Source organism: Medicago truncatula, chromosome 8, assembly GCF_003473485.1.
Source record: "Medicago truncatula cultivar Jemalong A17 chromosome 8, MtrunA17r5.0-ANR, whole genome shotgun sequence".
NCBI classification, from domain to species: domain Eukaryota; kingdom Viridiplantae; phylum Streptophyta; class Magnoliopsida; order Fabales; family Fabaceae; genus Medicago; species Medicago truncatula.
In genome coordinates this window covers 32,732,707-32,753,896 of record NC_053049.1, presented here as the reverse complement: position 1 = coordinate 32,753,896, position 21,190 = coordinate 32,732,707, and the positions used below count along the sequence as shown (strand labels likewise).

Here is a 21,190-nt window from a genome sequence, read left to right as displayed (position 1 = left end):
CAACAGTAATATTAAATGTTACATGATACTTACGTGATTGTAACTAGATTTCAATTTGTTTCTCTTTATGCACTATCAATTAGTTATAAAAAAAAAAAAATGAAAACGTGGTTGCAGAGCAGTAACCTCACTAACCTACCGTCAAAATAAAATATCTCTATTGGAAACTACTGTTTTTGAAATTTATTAATAGATTAAATAATTTTTTTTGAAACATTAATAGATTAAATAATTGTTATAGTAATTTTTAATGAAAACTTTCTGTGAATTGATTCTTAAATTAGCGCTAATGAGAAAATGGTTATTATACTGTCAAAAAAAAGATAATGGATATTAAGCTAATTTTCTTAATTGGGGAAATCAACAAAAAAAAAAAAGAGAATGCTGATTAAGGAATAAATTTAAAAAGAAATACTTGTTTTGAAAGAAAATTTAAAAAGAAATGCTATAATTTACAAATTTTAAAATTATATGTTGATGTATCGAATGGTATAGTTTAAATTTTCCTAATCAAATTTAAGAGAATGCTGATTCAAATATTTGAATCACAGGGTATTAGTGATCAGAAGGTTTTCCTAACTTTTTCCTAATTTAGTACAAATGCTGATTCAAGAAGGTTTTTCCTAATCAAATTTAGTACTTCTCCTAATGTTTTTTCAGAAGTTTTTCCTAACTTGGGAACACAACTAATTTCCGACGGAAATCAGATTTACCGAAAGAGGTTAGTCTCCCATAAAGTGTATTAAGATTCAAATATTGATTAGAAGAAGTACCTACATTTTAGTGTTTGACACGTCTCGAATAAATTTATCTCCGATCAAAGGAAGATATGGAAAAGAAAAAACTGTGTGTGAAATAATTTCAAATTAATAAGATACTTTAATGAATTGAATTGATATGAAATATGTAAAAAAAATTGTCAATCTTTTATAATAAATGCTTAAAATGTTTTTCGTCCTTGTGAGTTTATCCTAGTTATAGAAATATTGCCTTATATATTCATGATTCAAAGTTCGAATCAAAGACATCACTTATTCATCTTAACACCCTTATATTGCAAATCTAGATTATAACTTAACAATATAATTTCATCATTAATTTTGTAACCCCCAACTTAATGGTTGAGATTTATAGAAATTATTTTAATCTAAGTTATAAAATTCTTTTCAATTTATCACGAGTATTTTCTAATATTTTATAAAAAAATGCTAACAAGTGTCCCAAACACTGATTATCATGACCCATGTCTTTTTATTAAGATTTTTTTAAATTATTTTTTTGGCTAAAACTACATTAAAAAGAGACTTCACTAAATAAAAAGAGAAATCAGAGACAAAGTTTATATAAAAAGAGAAATCAATCATCGTACATGAACGAACGTGATGTGGGTAACAAAAGAGCAAGTTGAATGTGTGGAAAGCATGGCAACATAAATAACGAAATAATCCAAAAAAACAGTATGTTAATTCAACCAGTAGACTTCACTAAATAATTCTCAAGATGTTACTAAACATGCTCAATATAAATATAGGGTTAAGATCTCAAACAAAAATGTATTGCAAAACAACAAAATTAGGATTAAAAAGAAACTTCTAAGGTCACTATTTTTTGTCTTCCTTTTCTGCTTCAGCGGCTCTCTTTAATCTGGCATTCAAGACGAAGCTTATAGTAAGCTTTGAATGCCTTCATTTCATCGGTAACCTTAACAAGTTCGACAGATGGCTTCTCCCTCACAATGGGCAAGTATGTACCCTGAACTTGTGTGGCATTTGCACGTTCCTCGGGACTAGAATCGCCAGCCTGCAAAAGAAATTGGTACATAAAAAATCTTGAACTTTATAGTTTCCTACTTTCGTAGATTAAGGATAATGAAACAAATAAAAAGTCCTCACAATTCTTTTGAAATCACATGCTAAAATCTTTATAACACCGACACTACAAACACCAACATGACATTGATGCTTGCAGTTAGTTACATTAAGTCACTTGTATTTTCGTAAATTATTACCAATGTTAAGGTGTTAGTGTCATGTTTGGTGTCTGTATTGATGCTACATATGCTAAAATATTGTTTGGGCCTTCTACATCAATTGTATAAACTTAGATGAAGGCAGATCTAAGATTATAATTTTTCAATAAATCTAAATGGGAAATTATACCCTATACCCTTACATTTATACTCTCACCCATACATTGTATTTGAATTGTCTATTTTACCCTTCTTTTAACACCATTTTTCTGAAATGTCTTCCCCGTCATGTTCACCCCCTCGTCTTCCTGTTTGAAAGCATCAACGTCTTCCTGTCCAAAATCATCAGCTTTTCACAATAGCAAGTATTCTCATTGAGATCTTGTTCAATTTTTTCTTTGCGTTTTGATCTATATTCATGAAGATTTGTTTCGAATTTGAGATGAAGTTTCCAGAAAACACAAATACCATGTTTTCCGAATTTTGGTTTCAGAAAACGCAAATACAATTATTACGGAGGTGTTTGAATTGTTTGGAATCAATTTAATACTCACTAAGATTAAGATTTGCTTGTATTAGGGAGTACAAGTATACTATTACAGAAGGCAGGAGGTTTACTGAAGTATATTATTTTGTGTTCCTTAAATCAATTCAATTATGCATAAAATCAATTCAATTGCATTAGGGATTTAACGATGGGTTCGACGGCATGAAGAATCACTAATAAAATTATTGAATTGTGTTTTCTTTTCTTGAAAATACAAACATGGATTTGTAGCCATGTAGGGGTGAATTCATATATTAAAAGTGATGGTGAAAAATAAATGTAAAAACTTAAATAATAAAAGGGATAATATTGAAATTTTTGGTAATTTGTAGGGGTGAAGGTATGGATGTAGGGGTATAGGGTAAAATTTCCATCTAAATGTCATGCACAATAACTTGCCATCAACACAAAGTGATGGATGATCAATCAATTTATGAAAGATGGGATTGTGCTCTCTCATGGAAAAAAGCTAGAAAGATAAAATGTAGTAGGTGACTCCCTCCCTCTTTGTTAATGTTATCTCTCAAACATTCAGGTCTATCAAGACAATAAATAAAATCAATACTTGATAACATCTAAATCTAATCTAGTAATCAAAGTGGAAAGTTCAAAACCACAAGCAAAAGATAAAGAGAGAAGAGAAACAAACACACCAAAGATTGTTGATTCAGTTCGGTCCAACTTGGCATAATCTGGAGGGAGAGATTGATCTCTCCAATCCACTATCAAAGAATTCTTACAAAGTGATACAAATGAGTTACAAGAAATTAGCTTCAACAAGCTCACAAAGAACAAAACCTAATTTCTACCCATTTTCTCAATCTCACCAATGAACAAGACACTCAATGATTTTCAATCACCCAAGGTGTTTACAAATGTTTCCCAACCCAAAAAAACCCCTCAAGAGAACCCTAATCAAAGACCATCAACCCTAAAGTTACCTCCTTTGATTTTCCTAGTTTCTCTTTCTTGAAGCTCTACTAAAAAATGAAGAATGAAACCTTAAATAGTGTTCAGGAATACGCAACATCATGCCTTGTTTCGAGCCCATTGTGCCACGATGGAGCAGGTGATAGTACAATACTTTACCTTATCCGTCTGCATCGTGTCATGTTTCTCCTGGATCGTGTCGCGTTCCTCCTGCATCGTGCCACGTTCCTCCTGCAAACGTGCGACGATTTTTCCAGACTTCAACATCAATTTTGAGACACATTTCAACAGGAACATTACTATCAAACAAAGGCATATTATTTCTTGAATATTACTATCGCGATTGAAGTGATAGAATAGAATTGATTTATGGGAGAAAGGAAAATGAGAGTATCTGAGGTTGAGGGTTTTTCGTTCTCCTTCGCAGCGCAACGCCGAAAGAAGAACTTAACAACTAACTAAGGTCTAATGAAAAAGAAAAAGGGGGTTTCAAATGGGGGTCAGGGTATATTTGGTTGTACGATAAGAGGAATTGTTTTTTGGCGAAATGATAAAATTGATTATGATAAAAATGAGTTGGATTTAAAGTGATTAATATTAGATACATTGAGGTAAAGTGAGATAAACTATAAAATTTATAACGGAAATTGTCAAATCATAACACGTGAAGTTATAGCTACAAAATACGTTCATAGTTTGGTGCCAAATATATCAAAAATAAAATATACAGAAGCACAAATTATATTGTGTGACGCACACTCCACCTTCCTCCCATTCCTTCGGCACTAGAAGGCACCACTAGCTTCCTCGAGGATTTGTTGCACAAAAGCCCAGGCATGAATGCCCTTTTGTACACCACCGACGTACAATATCGTAGAGGCTAAGTCTTTGATACGCCCACATAATGGGATTAAATATGAAGGACTTCCATATTTATATGTTGTTGCCTTTGCAAGGGCCTTTATTTGACTAAGATCTCACTCCATATGAAATTCATTTGTGGGGCTTTTATTGACCTACACTAAATTTGTTGTTGAGCTAAGGCATTATGAGGTCTAACTCCTCCATACAGCCGAAAAGTTCATTCTTGAAATAACTGATTCAAGGTAAACCCACTCCACCAAGACATATATATGTTTTTTCAAAATCCACTTTGGACGTAATCACATCCTTATTCTTTTCGTTCATTTCATTAACCACCTCATTAGAAATCGAAATTTCATCTAGGATTGTCTACCATTTAATAAATGCAGACTGCGGCTTAGACATGACGTTGCCTGTTATAAGTTTTAATTTGGTGGTCAAAACTTTTTAACAAGGTACTCCCTCCGTCCCTTAATAAATGACCTAGTTGACAATATGCATTATTGACTTGATATACTTTGACCATACTTTTCTACTAATTCACAAAGATAAATAATATCATGTAAGATGTTGTTGGATTCGTCTCGATCAGTATTTTTAAAATATTAAATTTTTATAATTTTTTTTAGTAGAGAATTGAAGATATCAAAGATAAAACATATGCATTGGTATGTATGTCAGAGTCAACTAGGTCATTTATTTAGGGACGGAGGGAGTATGAGTCTAAAATCCAATAATAAATGAAGACTGTCATTCTTGGAATGAATGTACAGTAGTCCTCACACAAGTTTCTCATTAGACCACCTCCAATGTTTTTTTTTCTTTCAACACCATTCAATATCCACTTTTTTTCAATTCTCAACACTCTACATCATTTTCTCTCTCTTATTCAATACACATTCAACTTTTACCCTCTCCAATTGTTTTTCATTCAACACTCTACCCCACCATCTTTTATTTCTTATTCTTATTTAATTTTATATTTTTGTTTTTATAATTACATAAAATTACAATTATTGATTATAAATAAATTAAAATAAAAAACACTTAACAATTTATTTTTTTGTTTTTGTAAAAACAAAATTTATTTAAAAAATTTATTTTTATTTTCTTAACTTAAAATGCAATACAACAAACTAAGCACGTAACACACAAATAATATTAAGATAGTGAAAAACTTGGTTTTTTCTGTGTCCAAATCAAATGAACCAAGTCACTATTTATAGACAAAAAAAATCATGAATTTTGGTAAAAATAAAATATTTTTCAATGAAATAATTGAGTTTAAAAATTAAGATGAGATAAAAAAAGACAGCCAATAAGGAACTGGCAAGTTTCACCCACTTATCCTTTCAGCATCTTCTCTCTCATGTTCCAGCCGCTCCACTTGCCACTGCCGGCGCGTGTGACGCACGCGCTTGTTTCTGCCAACGAAAACTCTTCATTTGTCCGTCGGTTTGCAGGTTCAACATGTTGAAGGCATTCATCACCTCTTTCCTCCACATCATCTTCAACACTCTCCCTCCAATGGTTCAACATATTGAATCACCCTTTCAATAGGGTCATTGGACATGAAAGGAATTCATTAAAAATTCCATAAAATACAAACCGATCTTCCCAAAATTATTTAAAGGAACCCAAACTTAACCTCATCTAGTTCATGGCTCTTGCAACTTTCACAAACCCACGCCACCTTTTTTACTTTAGTTAATAAAAAAGATACAATTAAATTAGCTGCATTATTATCGTCAATGCTTAGAAAGGTCATTTTTTCTTCGGACGACATACTCATACTTTTGAATTTAAAGTGATTTTTGAAATGGTCGAAGATTTCTCCCTTACCCCTTCCACTTCCTAAACTCTCTTATCATTAATCTATATACTCAAAATCACATTATTCCTCCTCCTACAAGCCACCAACCACATATTTTTTGTTTTTATTTTGAAGAAGCCAAAATGAAATACTATTAACACCAAGAGCAATTCATCTCGCACAAGACGTGCAAAGAGAATTGCTCCTCAAAAGAATACAAAGTCCAGTTGTCTGTTTGCAAGCAATGCACACATGAAAAGAAAGAAAATGAGCATTACTCCATAACACCCATACAAATTAAAGGGTGCCGCCACCCGTCATTATAACTGAAAGCTGAAGTTAGCCTATTAGCCTTTAACGAAGAAAATGACACAAATATTACATTGTCAAAGAGTTTTTCCTAGTCTTTTGTTTTGTCTTTGAAGATCCTGTTGTTTCTTTCCTTCCAAACGATCCAAACACAAGCATGCCATATCACCTTAAAAAAAGAATGAGTAAATCGCGGTAACCCCGCCATGTGACCAATGTGTAATCGATGCATATTCTTTTATTTCTCTCTCATTATTGCTTACCGGAGGCTATATAATTAAAGGAAATTTTTTGTGACATCAATTTAGACACAAATACGTAAAATTATTTAACAAATTTTTCGTACTTTAAATTATCTTTCTCTCTCCTTAAATGTTTGGTCTATCACCTCTTAGATGATGTCCATACCTAACTAATATATCTAGTCTATATTATAATTATATATATATATATATAAATTTTTTCTTTAAGGAACTATATATATTAATTATTTATTAAAAAAATTATTGAATGAATTTAAAAAATGAATATTTGTTTATAATAATCGATGAAACATGCTTATTTTTAAAGTATAAAGCAGCGGTTGACCTGACAAGCTTAGCTGGACCATACCACCTCTCGTCTTGTCCTCAATCCCCATCCCACATTCTTCTGTCATTGCGTTTTCATTTTCAAAACAAAACAAAAGGCCAAACGTTATATTGAAACAAAAAATTCTACCGAAGAAGACAACAAAATCAAACCACCAACGTCGCTCTTCTGCGCCCACATTGTATTCCTCGAGCCGAGGCATGCATAAGGTAATGTCTTTTTCATCAGTTTTTATCTAACAAATAGGAAGAAACATAAATAAAATAAAGATCTGAAATGGCATGGTTTGGATGATTGGATCCATCAAAATGCAGATGAATGAATGAATATTGAATGATGGAGTCATCGAGTGGAAGAGAGTTTTGTGCAAATGGGACCTCCATGGATACCGCGGAGGTTGAGGCTAAGCTCGATCAAGGAAATATTCAAGATGCTGAAACTGCATTACGTGATGGCTTGTCTCTTACTTCTGAGGTTTGTAACCTTCATATGTTTCCATTTTTCTAATTTCTCTTCATGCTACATAGCAAAATGTATTTTCTTTTCACAATTTCAAAATTCATGTGAAATAATTTAATATTATTTGAAGTGAAAATGGAAAAAATTAATTAAAACAGAATTGGCAAGTAAATTGAAGAACCATTTTTGTAATAAATCGATCATATGTTAAGTTAATATTAATGGTCACTTTTAAACCTTTACAGGAAGCACAAGCTCTACTCGGAAAATTAGAGTATCAAAGAGGTAATGTGGAAGGTGCTCTTCGTGTATTTGATGGGATTGATCTTAAAGCAGCTATACAGCGACTGCAACCTTCTTTTTTGGAAAAGCCACCCGTCAAAAAAGGTCCCTCTCGTGCCGAATCACCTTCTTCAGTAACTCAGCATGCTGCTAGTATGGTGCTTGAAGCCATCTACCTAAAAGCCAAGTCTCTACAAAAACTGGGGAAATTTGATGGTATTGAATTATTAACTAGTAGTTAACCTTTTCTAATTTTTTGGAATGGAAATTGATTTCCTGTATACCTACATGAATGCATCTATAATACGAATCCGAATTTCTGGCAGTAGAAATACCACGCAGTAATGAGTCTTGGCCATTGATGTCAGATTGGACGGGTCAGATTACACAATCAGTAAATTAGTTTTAAACAACCTTGACCATTGATTCGGACTGTTGAGATCCGTGATTGCCCGACGCAGTTACAGCAGAGAATCTGTTTCCCTGCATTACCTTATCTTCGAATCAAATCAACACTGAAATGATTATTCATGTATTTGCAGAAGCTGCCAATGAATGCAAGCAAGTTCTTGATGCTGTTGAGAAGGTATTTTCTCAGGGTATATCTGATACTCAAGTTGACAGTAGATTGCAGGAGATAGTAAGCTGTGCAGTAGAGCTCCTTCCCGAGCTTTGGAAACAGGCTGGTTGCTACGATGAGGCAATAACCGCTTATAGGAACGCTCTTCTAAGTCAATGGAATCTTGATAATGATTGCTGTGCGAGAATTCAGAAAGCATTCGCCGTATTTTTGCTTTACAGTGGTGTGGAGGCGAGTCCGCGAAGTTTTTCCGTTCAGATTGAGGGGTCTTATGTACCTAAGAATAATCTCGAAGAGGCAATTCTTCTTCTTATGATTGTTTTGAGGAAGTTTAGCCTAGGTAAAATAAAATACGATCCTTCAGTTATGGAACACCTAACTTTTGCACTCTCAGCATGTGGCGAAACTTCTATTTTGGCGAAGCAATTTGAAGAGATGCTTCCTGGTGTATATCATCGTATTGACCGTTGGAATTCTTTAGCTCTATGTCTTAGTGGAGCTGGACAAAATAAAAGTGCTTTGAATCTGCTACGGAAGTCTTTGCACAAACATGAACGACCAGATGACTTGCTAGCATTATTATTGGCTGCGAGGATTTGCAGTGAGGATCCTCATCTTGCTGCTGAGGGTGCAGGATATGCTCAGAGGGCAATCGATAAAGCTCAGGGCTTAAACGAGCATTTGGAAGGTGTTGGTCTTCGGATGCTCGGACTCTGTCTTGGAAAGCAAGCTAAGGTTGCTTCCTCCGATTTCGAGAGGTCCATGCTTCAGTCAAAAGCTTTGCAATCATTGGAGGAGGCAGTTAGATTAGAGCAAAACAATTTTGATCTAATTTTTGAACTGGCTATTCAATATGCCGAGCACCGAAATTTGGCGGTTGCTTTACGTTATGCCAAGCAGTTCTTCGACAAAACTGGTGGCTCTAAATTGAAAGGATGGAGATTGCTTTCTCTGGTTTTGTCTGCACAGAAAAGATTTACAGAGGCCGAAGTGGTAACTGATGCGGCTATAGATGAGACCTCGAAATGGGAGCAGGGGCCTTTGTTCAGGATAAAAGCCAAGCTGAAGATCGCTGAATTAAGACCAATGGATGCTATTGAGATTTACCGGTACCTTCTTGCACTAGTTCAAGCCCAGAAGAAATCTGTTGGCACTCAAAGACTTAGTTCACAGGTAAGATTCTCCCATCTTCTCTTCTTTCTGCAATTCTTATGTTTTATATTTAATAATAATAATAATAAAACATTTACCAAATACTTCAAACAATTATAATAACAGTCACAATAATAGTAGCAGCAGCAGCAAGACACGTAACTTTGATGTGAGAATGGTAGACCACAACAGTTTGCTTCTTTGCCATTGTTTGTATTTGTTCCAAATCTAATCTTACTATTATTAACGCCTTATAGGACGAGGAGGATCAAATAAATGAGTTTGATGTTTGGCATGGTCTAGCAAATTTATATGCAAGCCTTTCACATTGGAAGGATGCTGAAATCTGTTTGCAAAAGGCTAGAGAGTTGAAGGAATACTCGGCAGCAACAATGCAAACTGAAGGCAAGAACAAAACCTTTATGCTCTTTAAATTCTTATACTTTAGCATGTTCAACTTATATTTTCCCACATGTTTTATTAAATTGAGATATCACAGGTGACGTAGGACAATTCTATGGAGTAAATACTAATAACACATTCTCAAACTTTTTCCACCAAACTTGCATATGAGACTCATAATTTAGTGGGACCTATTCTCAAAATGGTGGGATTCATATGAATTTCAACTAACATAAGAGACTGTGATGGAAAGAGATCATTAGAGAGTGTCATGCTAGTACTCATCAAACTAAATACTATTTAATTGCATGGTGTAAGAAGTTTAAGGTATTTAGCCAGGGTTATTAGTATCTTACGATGCATGTGAGTCGCCTCTCGATTCGATACAAAACTGAACCTAATCCATACTAATTTCTGGCGTGTATCTATTTTGGACATGAATCCATCTTGAATCCTGGGTCATTATGATGAATCATGATTCATTGTAATGAATCATTATCTAAACTTAGTGTAGTCAACCACTTTTTCTTGTCACCTTTTTATAAACAACCACTTTTATTTTGTCATTTGATATATGACTTGATTCTTGCATTATTTTGATGTTCATATATGATATATCAATTTGTAAATTTGTTATGTCACTTGTTTTTACTTAAAAATGGCATTTTTTTTATTGGTAATGTATATTACGATTTATGACGAGATTTGATTCAAGATTCGAAAAATAGGTCTCTAATTCACGATTTGAATCTAGATTTGAAAACGATGGATTCATTCCATTGTAAACTTTATATATTTACCAATACCAATATGATTGTGGCAGGTATTGTGTTTGAAGGTTGTGGACAAAGCGGTAAAGGTCTTGCAGCTGCTATCAATGCTATCCTAGTTGAACCAAACCATGTTCCAAGCAAGATCTTGATGGGTTCTTTGATGCTGAAAAGTGGTTCAAAAGCATCACCTGTTTCTAGGAGTTTACTTTCCGATGCACTTAGAATAGAACCAACTAATCGCAATGCTTGGTATCATCTCGGATTAACTCACAAGGAAGATGGTCGAATGGGTGATGCTGCTGATTGCTTCCAGGCAGCTTCAATGCTTGAAGAATCTGATCCCATTGAAAGTTTTAGTTGTATGCTTTGAATGGATTCATCCTAAATACTTAACTCTAAGTCACATTTAGTGCATGTTTGAATTGACGGTCAGTTTAGCAAAATCACACAGTGTAAACACTTTGATGTCGACGGTGTCATTATGATTTCATGAAACTCAATGTGATTTCAAACATGCACTAAGTATACTAGTTTCTATTAGTTTTGAAAATGTCGCCATTTGTTTTTACATTTTAAATTCTTGGTATTCGAAACTAGACACTAAGGAAACAAATTGATTTGAAATTATTAATTAGGCAATAAGAAGATGAGAAAGAGGTTTGTCTTATTCAGCTGGTAGGGTGAATGAATTGTAAAGAACTTCATTTGTTTTTTTTTTTTTTTTTTGATGTGGTTCAGTTTCTTCTCAGCCTTGTAAATGTATGATACTTATCATTTTGAATAGAGTAAACTGTAAAGATTCATTTTTCGTCTTTTTATTTTACCTAGATTTTGTGACAGTTTGAATATACTAATACTATCACAGTATACTTCAGTCATTTCAATACCTTCAATGATTTATTGTACTTTCCTTAATTTGCTGATTTCAATTTAGTGGCAGTAGAATCCTTTCTGTTACAGCCTAGTGGCTAAATGAAATGCTTATCAGAATTTTCTCATCAATTACTCTCTTTTCTCTTCCATCTCATTCTATCTCAAGCTTCACCTTCACCAAGTATCAGTCATTCATTCATTGATACTTCTGGGGTGATCTAGGTTGTTGCCGAAGCTTCTCTAACAATTTTTTTTGCTACAATTGGCATTAGTAGTAGGTCGAATTCTTCACCATTACTAACTGCTCGTAACTCTCTTTGACTGAGTTAGGGAAACGATAGACACGATGAGTTCAACCTCGATTTTAGCTAATGAACACCCAAATAGGTGTAGGCTTGGAGGATCATCGTACCTTGCTTCAGGCTCATACGTGGTTTATAGCCGACCTCCTCCTATACACCTCCACTACTTTCCGGGGGAGTCCACTTATGAAACAGTGGAGTCTCAGTTAGGGAGGTTTCCATCAAAATGCTTCAGTTTCAACTAATTTGGGCGAAAAATTGTACGTCACAACATGAGTGAGAATTTTTCATTTCCATTGATGACTGTTTGTTTTTTGAAGCTAGTCCTATTTTAAGTTTTCCCTTTGTAACCAAGTATTTCAAAAGCTTCTGCCCAAGTTTTTAGTCCTTTTAAGGTGCTGGATAGTGTGGGAAACACAGATTACAAAACAATATGTTTCATGTGTCTAACTCAAGCTCTATCCTCATCCTATTGCAACATCATTCTTAGCATCTATGTTTGGAGCAGTTAGGTACTCCAGACATAGATGATGAAAAAATTGAAGCCATACTTGGTAAGAAAACAGGGAAGAGAGACTGTATTGACTACCAATATACTTGTCAAGACGTGAAAGGGCATTTTTATTTTTATTGACTTATTTTTCATTCTCATTTCTGAGTTTTCCACAATAGTTGAAGGGAAAAAAATGAGTTATTCGTAAAGTAATTTTTTATTTTATTAAATAAAAACTAAAAAATATACATATATTTTGTTCTGAAAATCGGTAGTGATGAATCCAAATAATTGAAAAAGTGTGGATGAGGAGTAAAAATATGAAGAAATAAAATAATAAGCAAAGGTAAATAGAGATTTTGATAAAACCTGGGGTAAGAGAATGAAGTGGGGGGTGTGTAAAACAAATCAACCCAAAAGAGTACATATGGAAAACCAAACAAATATTTGAGGAGAGGCCCAATAATAACTAGGGTTTATGGTCACACTCTCTATATATAATCTCAAATCTCTACAATCACATCTCAAACCCTGCATTGCTTTGCAGCAGCAGCAGCTGTAACGTTTTCTTCATTCCTATCTCTTTGCACAGTTATCCTAAGCATAAACTTTTTGTTTATCGTCCTTCATTTTCATTTTTTTTTTTCGTTTTTCTTTGAAGTATTTGATGAATTGGTAGAAATTTCACTAAATTAGTTAATCAATTCATCAAAAGCGATGTAGAACCATAAATTGATTCTTTTATTTAAATTTCTGAATATGCATTTTGTATATCGTAGATCTCTCTTATAATATAGAACGATCTTGAACCAAAGTGCATAGATTAAGAGCTGTTAAATCAGCAAGCAGCCAGACAACTGCTGTGATGGATCCACAGATTAACGGCCTATTAATGCTGTTTGTCTACTAATTCCATCTTACATTTTTGCTTCGTCTATCAATCTTTCCTTATATTGTGAATTAGTAAGTCTAGTTAGTTATCAAACAGATTTTAATCAACACAAAAAAAATATGTATTTCAATTTTATTTTGGTAAGAGACGTTAACATATTATCAAATATATGGACCGAGTCCTTGTGAGCTTAGCTCAGTTAGTATGTAAGGTTTGGGTTCAAACTTCAACCACCATTAAAAAAAATTATGCACTCTCCTTTCATCCATTCATTTTGGCATGTAATTTGAAATCATATTTTAAATACATGAGTTAGGTTTGGCTTGTGTGTCTAATGTTTGATAATTTTTAAAAAGTCATCTAATGTTATTATTTTTGTGTTGGATTATATTATATATTCATAATCTAACTTAAAAATAATATTCGAATGTAAGAGCTTTGTATAATTATTGCATATGTCTAACGTATCAAGGTTAATACATTCCAAATCAACTATATTTCTTCCTTAGATTAAAAGTAAGACATCTAAAATGCGAGGGAAACCTTATTAAAATTTTAATTTTTCTTTATTAGTCAATATATTCAATTAAAATTTTATATTTCTTCCCTACTATTCGTCTCTTGATTAAATTTGAGTTATGCTTTCTTCCCCTATTATTTTATAATAGACACTATCATCTCTTAAAAGTAAAAATCTTAAAATAAATTATACTCATTTCCCCTAAAAGATATTTGTATTACAACAAAAAAAACTACTCCCTTAAAAATAATTTATGTATTTCACTTTAATCCATTTTAAAATGTATATTTTTTTATGATATCCATAAATTTTGATCCACCAAGAAAAAAACTCATTTCTTTTTAATTTCAATGTCGATGATAACCAAATTTAATTATTTCTTTTATAATTAACTTAATCATTTTCTTAAGGAACTTAATGATTGAAAATATAAAATAAATTTTTAAATATTCATGTTTTAGTGGTTTTAGTAATGTTTTAAAAATTAATTTTATTTTGTAATGTTTCCAATTTTATAATATGGTATAAAATTATATGCTAATGTTATTTTGAATAAAAAATATAGAAAATATGTTCGAATTTGATAATAATAAAATGGATTTGCACCCTTCAATGTAAAATTTTCATTACTATTTAAATGGAAGTGTAGATTTTATTTTTGTTTTGAACAAGCCGAAATAGATTATATTAACATTAAAAAGTGTTCCTTATAGCATAAGATGGACTAAAGAGAACAACTGAGTTCAAAAGAGACAAGAGGAATGTCTAAACAAGGAAAATGGCTAAGCCACCGAAAATAGTTACCGAAGATTAAATTAACATATTTTGCCTTCAACCATCAATAGAAAAACAACATGACTTTATCTAAAAGATGATGAATAGAGACTTCCTTTAGCCTAAATATTCATTCTATTATTCATCTCTTTTCAAATTAACTAAACACGTGAAAACCAAATAACATGCATTAAAAATCCAAACTACATAAAATGATCTAAAATACTTGAAGGATCAACCGAAGAGAAACCAATTGAATGTCGAACATGCCACCAAATATTGTTGAAGAAATTACAATTCAAAAATAAGTGATTAGCCGATTTTGAATGACCCACTTGCAAGAAATGATATAAGTGGGAGTCTTGTGAAGAAAGAAAGAAAATAGACATGACGAGATTACATGAAAATTTTAGAAGAACTAGACAACTACCTAAAGATAAGTTTCTGCTTTTCTAATTCTTGATACTATTTAATAATGGTTTTCAAAAACTCAACCTTTGCACATCATCCCAATAGGAAGTGTAGATGTTAACATAAGAGAGGAAAATAATGTAATTCAAGCTTTTTTAAGGGAGAAAAGTGTAATTTTTTTTAGTATGTTTTGCATAAGAGGGGAGAAGAGTGTATATTTTTACATAAAAGATGAGAGTATATAGTGTAATTTAAACATTTCTTTAAAGAGGAGAGTGTAATTTACTTTTAAATATATTCAAGTACCCTATTGAAAAATATTTTCTGTATCAAGTGGCCTGATGGTTAGATGAAGCTTATTACTTAAGTCTAATCACTAATTAAATTTTATATTTTTTAGATGCATAGTTTTATTCTAACAATTATATTATTTTTTCCAAAAAATAGAATCATATTATTCACAAATTGAAATGAGTGACATGATTTGTCAATAAAAATAAATTACGGAACACATTTTCTGCCATTTACAAAATGAACATTCAGTAAAATTCCCTCTTAAATTTATGAATAATTTGTGGATAAAATAAAGCAATCGGAGATCGTATTATGAGATTATGTGATCCTTAATGAACACGTCGTCTCTCTTGGCCACTAGAATCACTTAAGCAATCAAAATGAAAAACTTCATTGTGATGTCCTAATAACGTTTAATAACTGGCAAACAGGTGAAAGAAAAGCATAAAGGGTTGAATCTAATGAAGCATAAAACGTTGAGAAACACTGATTCTTTGATCCCAAACAAACATAAAATGCTGTCCACTAACCAACAAGCCAATATTTTGATTAGTCATTACTTGAAATAATTTATATCATTAGTCACCATCTCCTAAAAGTGTATATATAAGTTTGTATTTTGAAGTGAAAGATCGTAATATTCCCTTGAATTATGCCATTTCAGGGTTTGAATTAAATATTTAAACCAATATAGTTTTAATTAATTAATGTTGATATATAGTATATAGTAAAAGTCATCCCCTCAAAATAAAAAATATAGTAAAAGTCAAACTGATAATGATTTTGCTGGAACTTCGCCTGCATGATTGATAATATATGCCATACTATATGTTTCCTTATTGAATTTAAAAGTTGAACTGGAAAACTAACATAACTGTTGTCTTGTGGCATAAATAACTAGTTGACTTTATCTTATTATTTTCACCACAAGCTTAAGCCTTATTTCAATACATTTTTCATTAGATAAAAGTTATTTGGACAACTCAAAAGTTGTCGGACACCTTATAAAAATAAGGTTGTCATACGATTGTATGTTTTTTTTATTGATTTCTCTTCCTCTTTCCGTCACATCAACAATCGTGTCAAGTGTATTTTTATACGGTTGCTCATGGAATTCTCACATTTTTTATGCTCAAATAACACTTTTCTTTTCATACGGGGTAAGACTATGTGATTTAACATATAGACAAACATTTAACTTATCACTCCATACCGAGAAAGGAATTACAAATTGTACATGTCCATGTCATGACTCTAAACTGCAATTTTGATAGTGGTTGCAGTTTGTTACAAACTTGATATTCCGGAAACATGAATTAAGTAAATATTAATATAACAGTTAACTAATAACATTTGTCATTCAACAAAAAAAACCTATTGCAAATGCGGTTGCAGACCACAATTTAGAACACTACTGTGTACAGTTTTATTTGTTAGGGTCTAATTCTCTCTTTCTATATTGACTTCTAGACTTTTGTCTTGACCTCTTCCCTTTGACAAAGTAATCATAGCTAATAATTGAAATTGTAATTCCGGCAGAATTTACATGAGGTCACGTGTGTGAATCGTTGCGAATATATAGAGTTCATTTTATACTATTATATATCATGTGACATAATATAAAGCCATATATTAACATAAATGGTTGTTCATTCATTTGTCCTCAGAAGTTTAGAACTTAGAAGTGTACTATGGTAGCTAAAAATTTGTGCTAAAATTGACTCAACAGTGTCAACCAGCTTCTATGATTCTAAATTGTGGTCCGTAACTGCAATTCCAGACGTAATTCAAAGGTTTTAGAGGTCTTTCCGCTGTATTTGACTGCAATGTCGATGTTTGCAGCATAACTGTAACCGCGGCCACAACTGCGACTTAGAACTATTGTCTACCTTTTGAGTTGAGGAGGGAAAAGGTTACATAGATTGAGATGGAAGGGAGAGGGTTTTATAGCTTATACAAGAATTCAAGTGAGGAACTTTTCTTGAAAACATTGATGGATAACCCTATTGGAGTACCAATACCGACCATGGACATGCCGAGTTTCAAGGCTGTTTCTCAAAGTTTTAGAACAGACAGTGAGGAACTCTTCAAAAAGTGGTTAACAAATGAAGAGGCAAGTCCCTTTGTTGTAACATGAATATTGGATTATGCTTTTGTGTCAAGTATGAAATCAAAGCTTAAATTTTTATGATAATAGTTTGTTTAGCATATAGTTTCTTGTGAAATTTCTAAAAGAATTTGCTTGATTTGGTTTCAGGGATACAATTCATCAAGCAAAGGGCTTCATAGTAAACTATCACAGAGGTGAGTATGTTAATGAAACATAATCTATTTGAATTAATTAAGTTTTTATAACATAAGTGCTTATCAAATAAGTGAAAAATAAAATGAAGTCAAATTGTTTTATATAAGCTGTTTTCATAAGCTATCCTAGAGAGTTTATGGAAATAAGCTGAAAACAACTTATGGCCATGTCCTAAGCTATTTTTCAGAAGTTTTCCTAAATAGTCTTGCAAATGCATATGCTAATTGATCCTTTACCATGCAATGGTTCTAGATGGATAATTGGTTCAAGAGTGGATAAATTCTTTACCTGTAAAATTTAGTATCTATCACTTAACTGTTATTTATATTTTATAGTGATTTCATTAACTTATTTTAGAAATACTTCATATAGTGTCCATTAATCTATTTCTTTTGATTTTGTTGAACTGCAGAATGTCATATGAACTATCTAATTTGTCCAATATGCAAAATATGTCTGTAATATCCGAGGGAAGAATTATGCAAGACGATCCTAAGGCGAATGATTATTCAACTGATTTCAATCAATTTCCTTTAGGGTAATTGTAGTAGGGTTCACAGAACCTGCTATGCCATATCTTTGTTGTGATTTCACTTATAACTAATAACTAGTTCAATGCTTATAATTTGGTTTATTGTCAATTTTTTCCAGAGAACCTGTTGATGAAGTTCAACAATCTAGTAACTTGTTTCTTGCCAAGGTTTGCTTACATCAAACTCTTTGCTGAATCTGAAGCATTGGTTCAACAAGACTTCCATGTTGATTTGATTTCGTTATTAATGCAGGCTTGGTTTCTAAGCGATCAACGAATGACAAGAAGTCGATCTTCTGAATTGAGGTATATACCAATTCATTACACTGTCAATCAATCACAATTGTTGGATCATTTAAAACATTTGATTTCAATCATATATGCCTTAAAAGGGATATAAAGGATGGTTTGTGATTGGTAGAGTATAAAATGTTTTACACTGACGATGCATCAAAATTAATCTCTTATTTATTTGCTTTACTTGTAAGTTAAAAGTTAAAAACTATTCAAAAGAAATATTCAACAACTTATTTGGTACTCTTTATTTGCAGGCAAAGGTATTGTCAGATGCACAATGCTCAAGTAGCACAAGGAATAGAATCCGTTCACATGTTGGCTACTCAGAATGGCAATAACACTCAACAAGAAGTTTCAAATTTAAATGGTTTTAACCACCTTAATCAAAAGGGTGCATTCACATCTCCATCGAATTCGTCTTCGTCAACGTTCAATACACATCAATTGAATGATAACACAGATAAAATCTCTTCGTATGTAAATATGCTGAAAGATACATTAGAACATAAGCGACTTACCAGCCAAATAGCGAAACAAGGCGTGGAAGATAACTCAAATGAACTTTTCAATCCTCAAGAAGATTATTTCCTCCAAACTAGCTTTGATGAAGGGAATGAAAATTGGAACCATCAAAATCCAATATATGTCGAAGGATCCTCTACTATTCAAGTTAAGGATCATGAAGTCATGCAAACACTTGAAGCATCCATAAACCTAATTGACTTGGATGGTTTAGCAAATCAAACAAATCCAATATATTTGAGCTCAGCTTCTCCAAGTGAATCTTCTATTGCTGCAACATTAGTCTCTACTGGTTTCGATGGATGCGACGGTCCATGCATATCAAGCCAAACTCTTTGTGAAAGCTCATGGAATAAAGTTGGAGGAAGTGCAAGTTTGGAAAATAGAGTCAGAGGTATAATATGATTTGATTTGGTTTTATAACAATTTACATTTGCTATTATGAGACGATAATTTTGTTTTTGTGGAACTACAGGTTTCAGAGAACAAAAAATTGATAATCTAAAAGATGATAGAGAGGTATAAAATAATCTTAAATATATATTTAACTAGTTTCTCTAAACAAGATATTTTGGCTATGTACAATATTTTATAATTTTTGTTTAAATTATGCAGAAGAGAAGTCTAGAAAGATATGCATCTGTAACGTCAGGTATTTCAGGTAGCAAGAGTAACTAACTGTTAGTGTTCTTTATAACATATAAAAGAACTTTGATTCTTCTAATTCCATTCCATCACTAACCAGTGAATTAATTATGCAGAGGACAAGGAGAATGCCACAAAAAGACGTAGGGTGGAGCGAGCACGAAAGTATGTAATAATAATAATAGAAAAATTATACTCATCTCTGCTAATGAAAATTTAAAGCCTAATATTTGTACAACTTTATTGTGATGCAGAATGGCAGAGGCAAAGGAAAGGAATTTGATACCATCCATTCCCCCTGATATGCAAGCTGTCTTGAAGCGATGTGAAGACCTTGAGAAGGAAGTTCGATCGTTAAAGCTTAATTTATCCTTCATGAACAGGAAAGATTCTGAACAAACAAAGCAGATAGAGGACCTTCATAAGCAAAATGAGGATTTGACTGATGAAAAAGAACACCTTCTGGAAGAGATTGAAACATTAGTATCAAAAAATGGAAAACTCTAATGTTGTGTTTCGTATTTATTCCTTTCAACTAAGTCAATTACATTCTACATATTCATCTTGTTATACAACAGTCAAGAATTCATTCTCTTATTGACCATGAGAACAATAGTTGGAACCACCAATTGATTTCGTATTATTTTGATAATGTTGTGGCCCACGATATTCTTAAAACTCCTCTGATTAGTCAAGTGGCTGTTAATTTGGAAATTAGAGAAAAATGGTCGTTATTCTGTTAGAAGTGTGTATCGGCTGTGTATGGCAGTCATTGCGGATAATTCATTTTCACATCGCCCTGGTAATTGGGCTAGTATTTGGAGATTGAAGGTCCCTCCGAAAGTGAAAAATTTGTTATGGCGAATTTGTCTTGTCGCGGATGTTTGCCGACGCGTGCAAGGCTGTTGGACAAGGGGGTGAATTGCCCTTCTACGTGTGCTATGTGTGAGGAGAGTTACGAGGATGCGACTCGTGTGTTATTTGATTGTCCGAAAGCGAGAAATGTTTGGTTGAATTGCTCTATAGTAGACAGAGTGAATTCGGTGATGCTTAGCAACAACACAGCAGCTGAAATCACTTCTGTGCTATTACAAGAGTTAACAAAGGAGAAAGCCGAATAGTTTGCTATGAATTTACGGTGGTTATGGAAGAGTCAGAATCTAAGAGTTTGGCAGAACATTTCAGAGATGTGCCAGGCCATTACAGTTCGAGCAAGGCAGCTGTTACATGACTGGAGAGAAGCAAATATCAGAAAATTGTATTCTGATGCAGCTGGAAACATGGCAGAACCGAAGCAAAGTTTGATGCCATCACAAGTTAAGTGGGCAAAACCGCAGCAAGGGAGGTTAAAATGTAATATAGATGGGGCGTTTTCGGAAGCTTTAAACCGTGTTGGTGTTGAGCTATGCAAACGGGATGCTGCTGGAAATTTTAAAAGGCAAAGATGTTGTGGACTAATCCCATATGTACACCGGAGATTGGGGAAGCGTTGGGACTGCTCCATGCAATTCATTGGGTGCATGAACTACAATTTTTAAATGTAGATTTTGAGATGGATGCAAAGAAAGAAAGTTGTAGATTACTTTAATAAGGGCAGCAATGATGTTTCCGAGTTTGGACCAATTTTGGAGCAATATTGGATGAATGTAAAAGATGTCG

The 21,190-nt window shown here is 32.8% G+C and overlaps 3 protein-coding genes and 1 non-coding gene across 5 annotated transcripts; 3 read left to right on the top strand and 1 right to left on the bottom strand.

Moving 5' to 3' along the window:
* Positions 1–1,626: 1,626 nt before the first annotated feature.
* On the bottom strand, positions 1,627–3,743 carry LOC11440512 (uncharacterized). Its single transcript, XM_024773059.1, has 3 exons — positions 3,606–3,743; positions 2,218–2,301; positions 1,627–1,800 (listed from the first exon to the last, which is right to left on the bottom strand). The coding sequence occupies exons 1-3, from the start codon at positions 3,741–3,743 to the stop codon at positions 1,627–1,629; spliced, it is 396 nt and encodes a 131-aa protein (XP_024628827.1).
* Positions 3,744–6,914: 3,171 nt separating this feature from the next.
* Positions 6,915–11,474, top strand: LOC25501574 (protein NPG1). Its single transcript, XM_013590843.3, has 6 exons — positions 6,915–7,232; positions 7,338–7,497; positions 7,728–7,980; positions 8,307–9,517; positions 9,754–9,901; positions 10,722–11,474. Exons 2-6 carry the CDS (start codon positions 7,357–7,359, stop codon positions 11,039–11,041), a joined length of 2,073 nt encoding a protein of 690 aa, XP_013446297.2. The 5' UTR covers positions 6,915–7,232; positions 7,338–7,356; the 3' UTR covers positions 11,042–11,474.
* A 1,624-nt stretch (positions 11,475–13,098) lies between these two features.
* Positions 13,099–13,264, top strand: LOC112417628 (small nucleolar RNA snoR143). The gene has a single exon (XR_003008228.1). It is a non-coding gene; the product is annotated as a small nucleolar RNA snoR143 (small nucleolar RNA).
* A 3,518-nt stretch (positions 13,265–16,782) lies between these two features.
* Positions 16,783–20,180, top strand: LOC112417153 (protein CYCLOPS). Of its 2 annotated transcripts, none has more exons than XM_024772252.2 (10): positions 16,783–17,343; positions 17,488–17,534; positions 17,948–18,073; positions 18,187–18,235; positions 18,321–18,373; positions 18,619–19,280; positions 19,362–19,405; positions 19,502–19,538; positions 19,648–19,696; positions 19,786–20,180. In XM_024772252.2, the coding sequence occupies exons 1-10, from the start codon at positions 17,158–17,160 to the stop codon at positions 20,036–20,038; spliced, it is 1,506 nt and encodes a 501-aa protein (XP_024628020.1). In that variant the 5' UTR covers positions 16,783–17,157; the 3' UTR covers positions 20,039–20,180. The 2 variants fall into 2 exon arrangements, with proteins under 2 accessions (XP_024628020.1, XP_024628019.1); XM_024772251.2 differs by having other exon boundaries at positions 17,158–17,343; positions 19,502–19,547.
* The last annotated feature ends 1,010 nt before the right edge of the window (positions 20,181–21,190 follow it).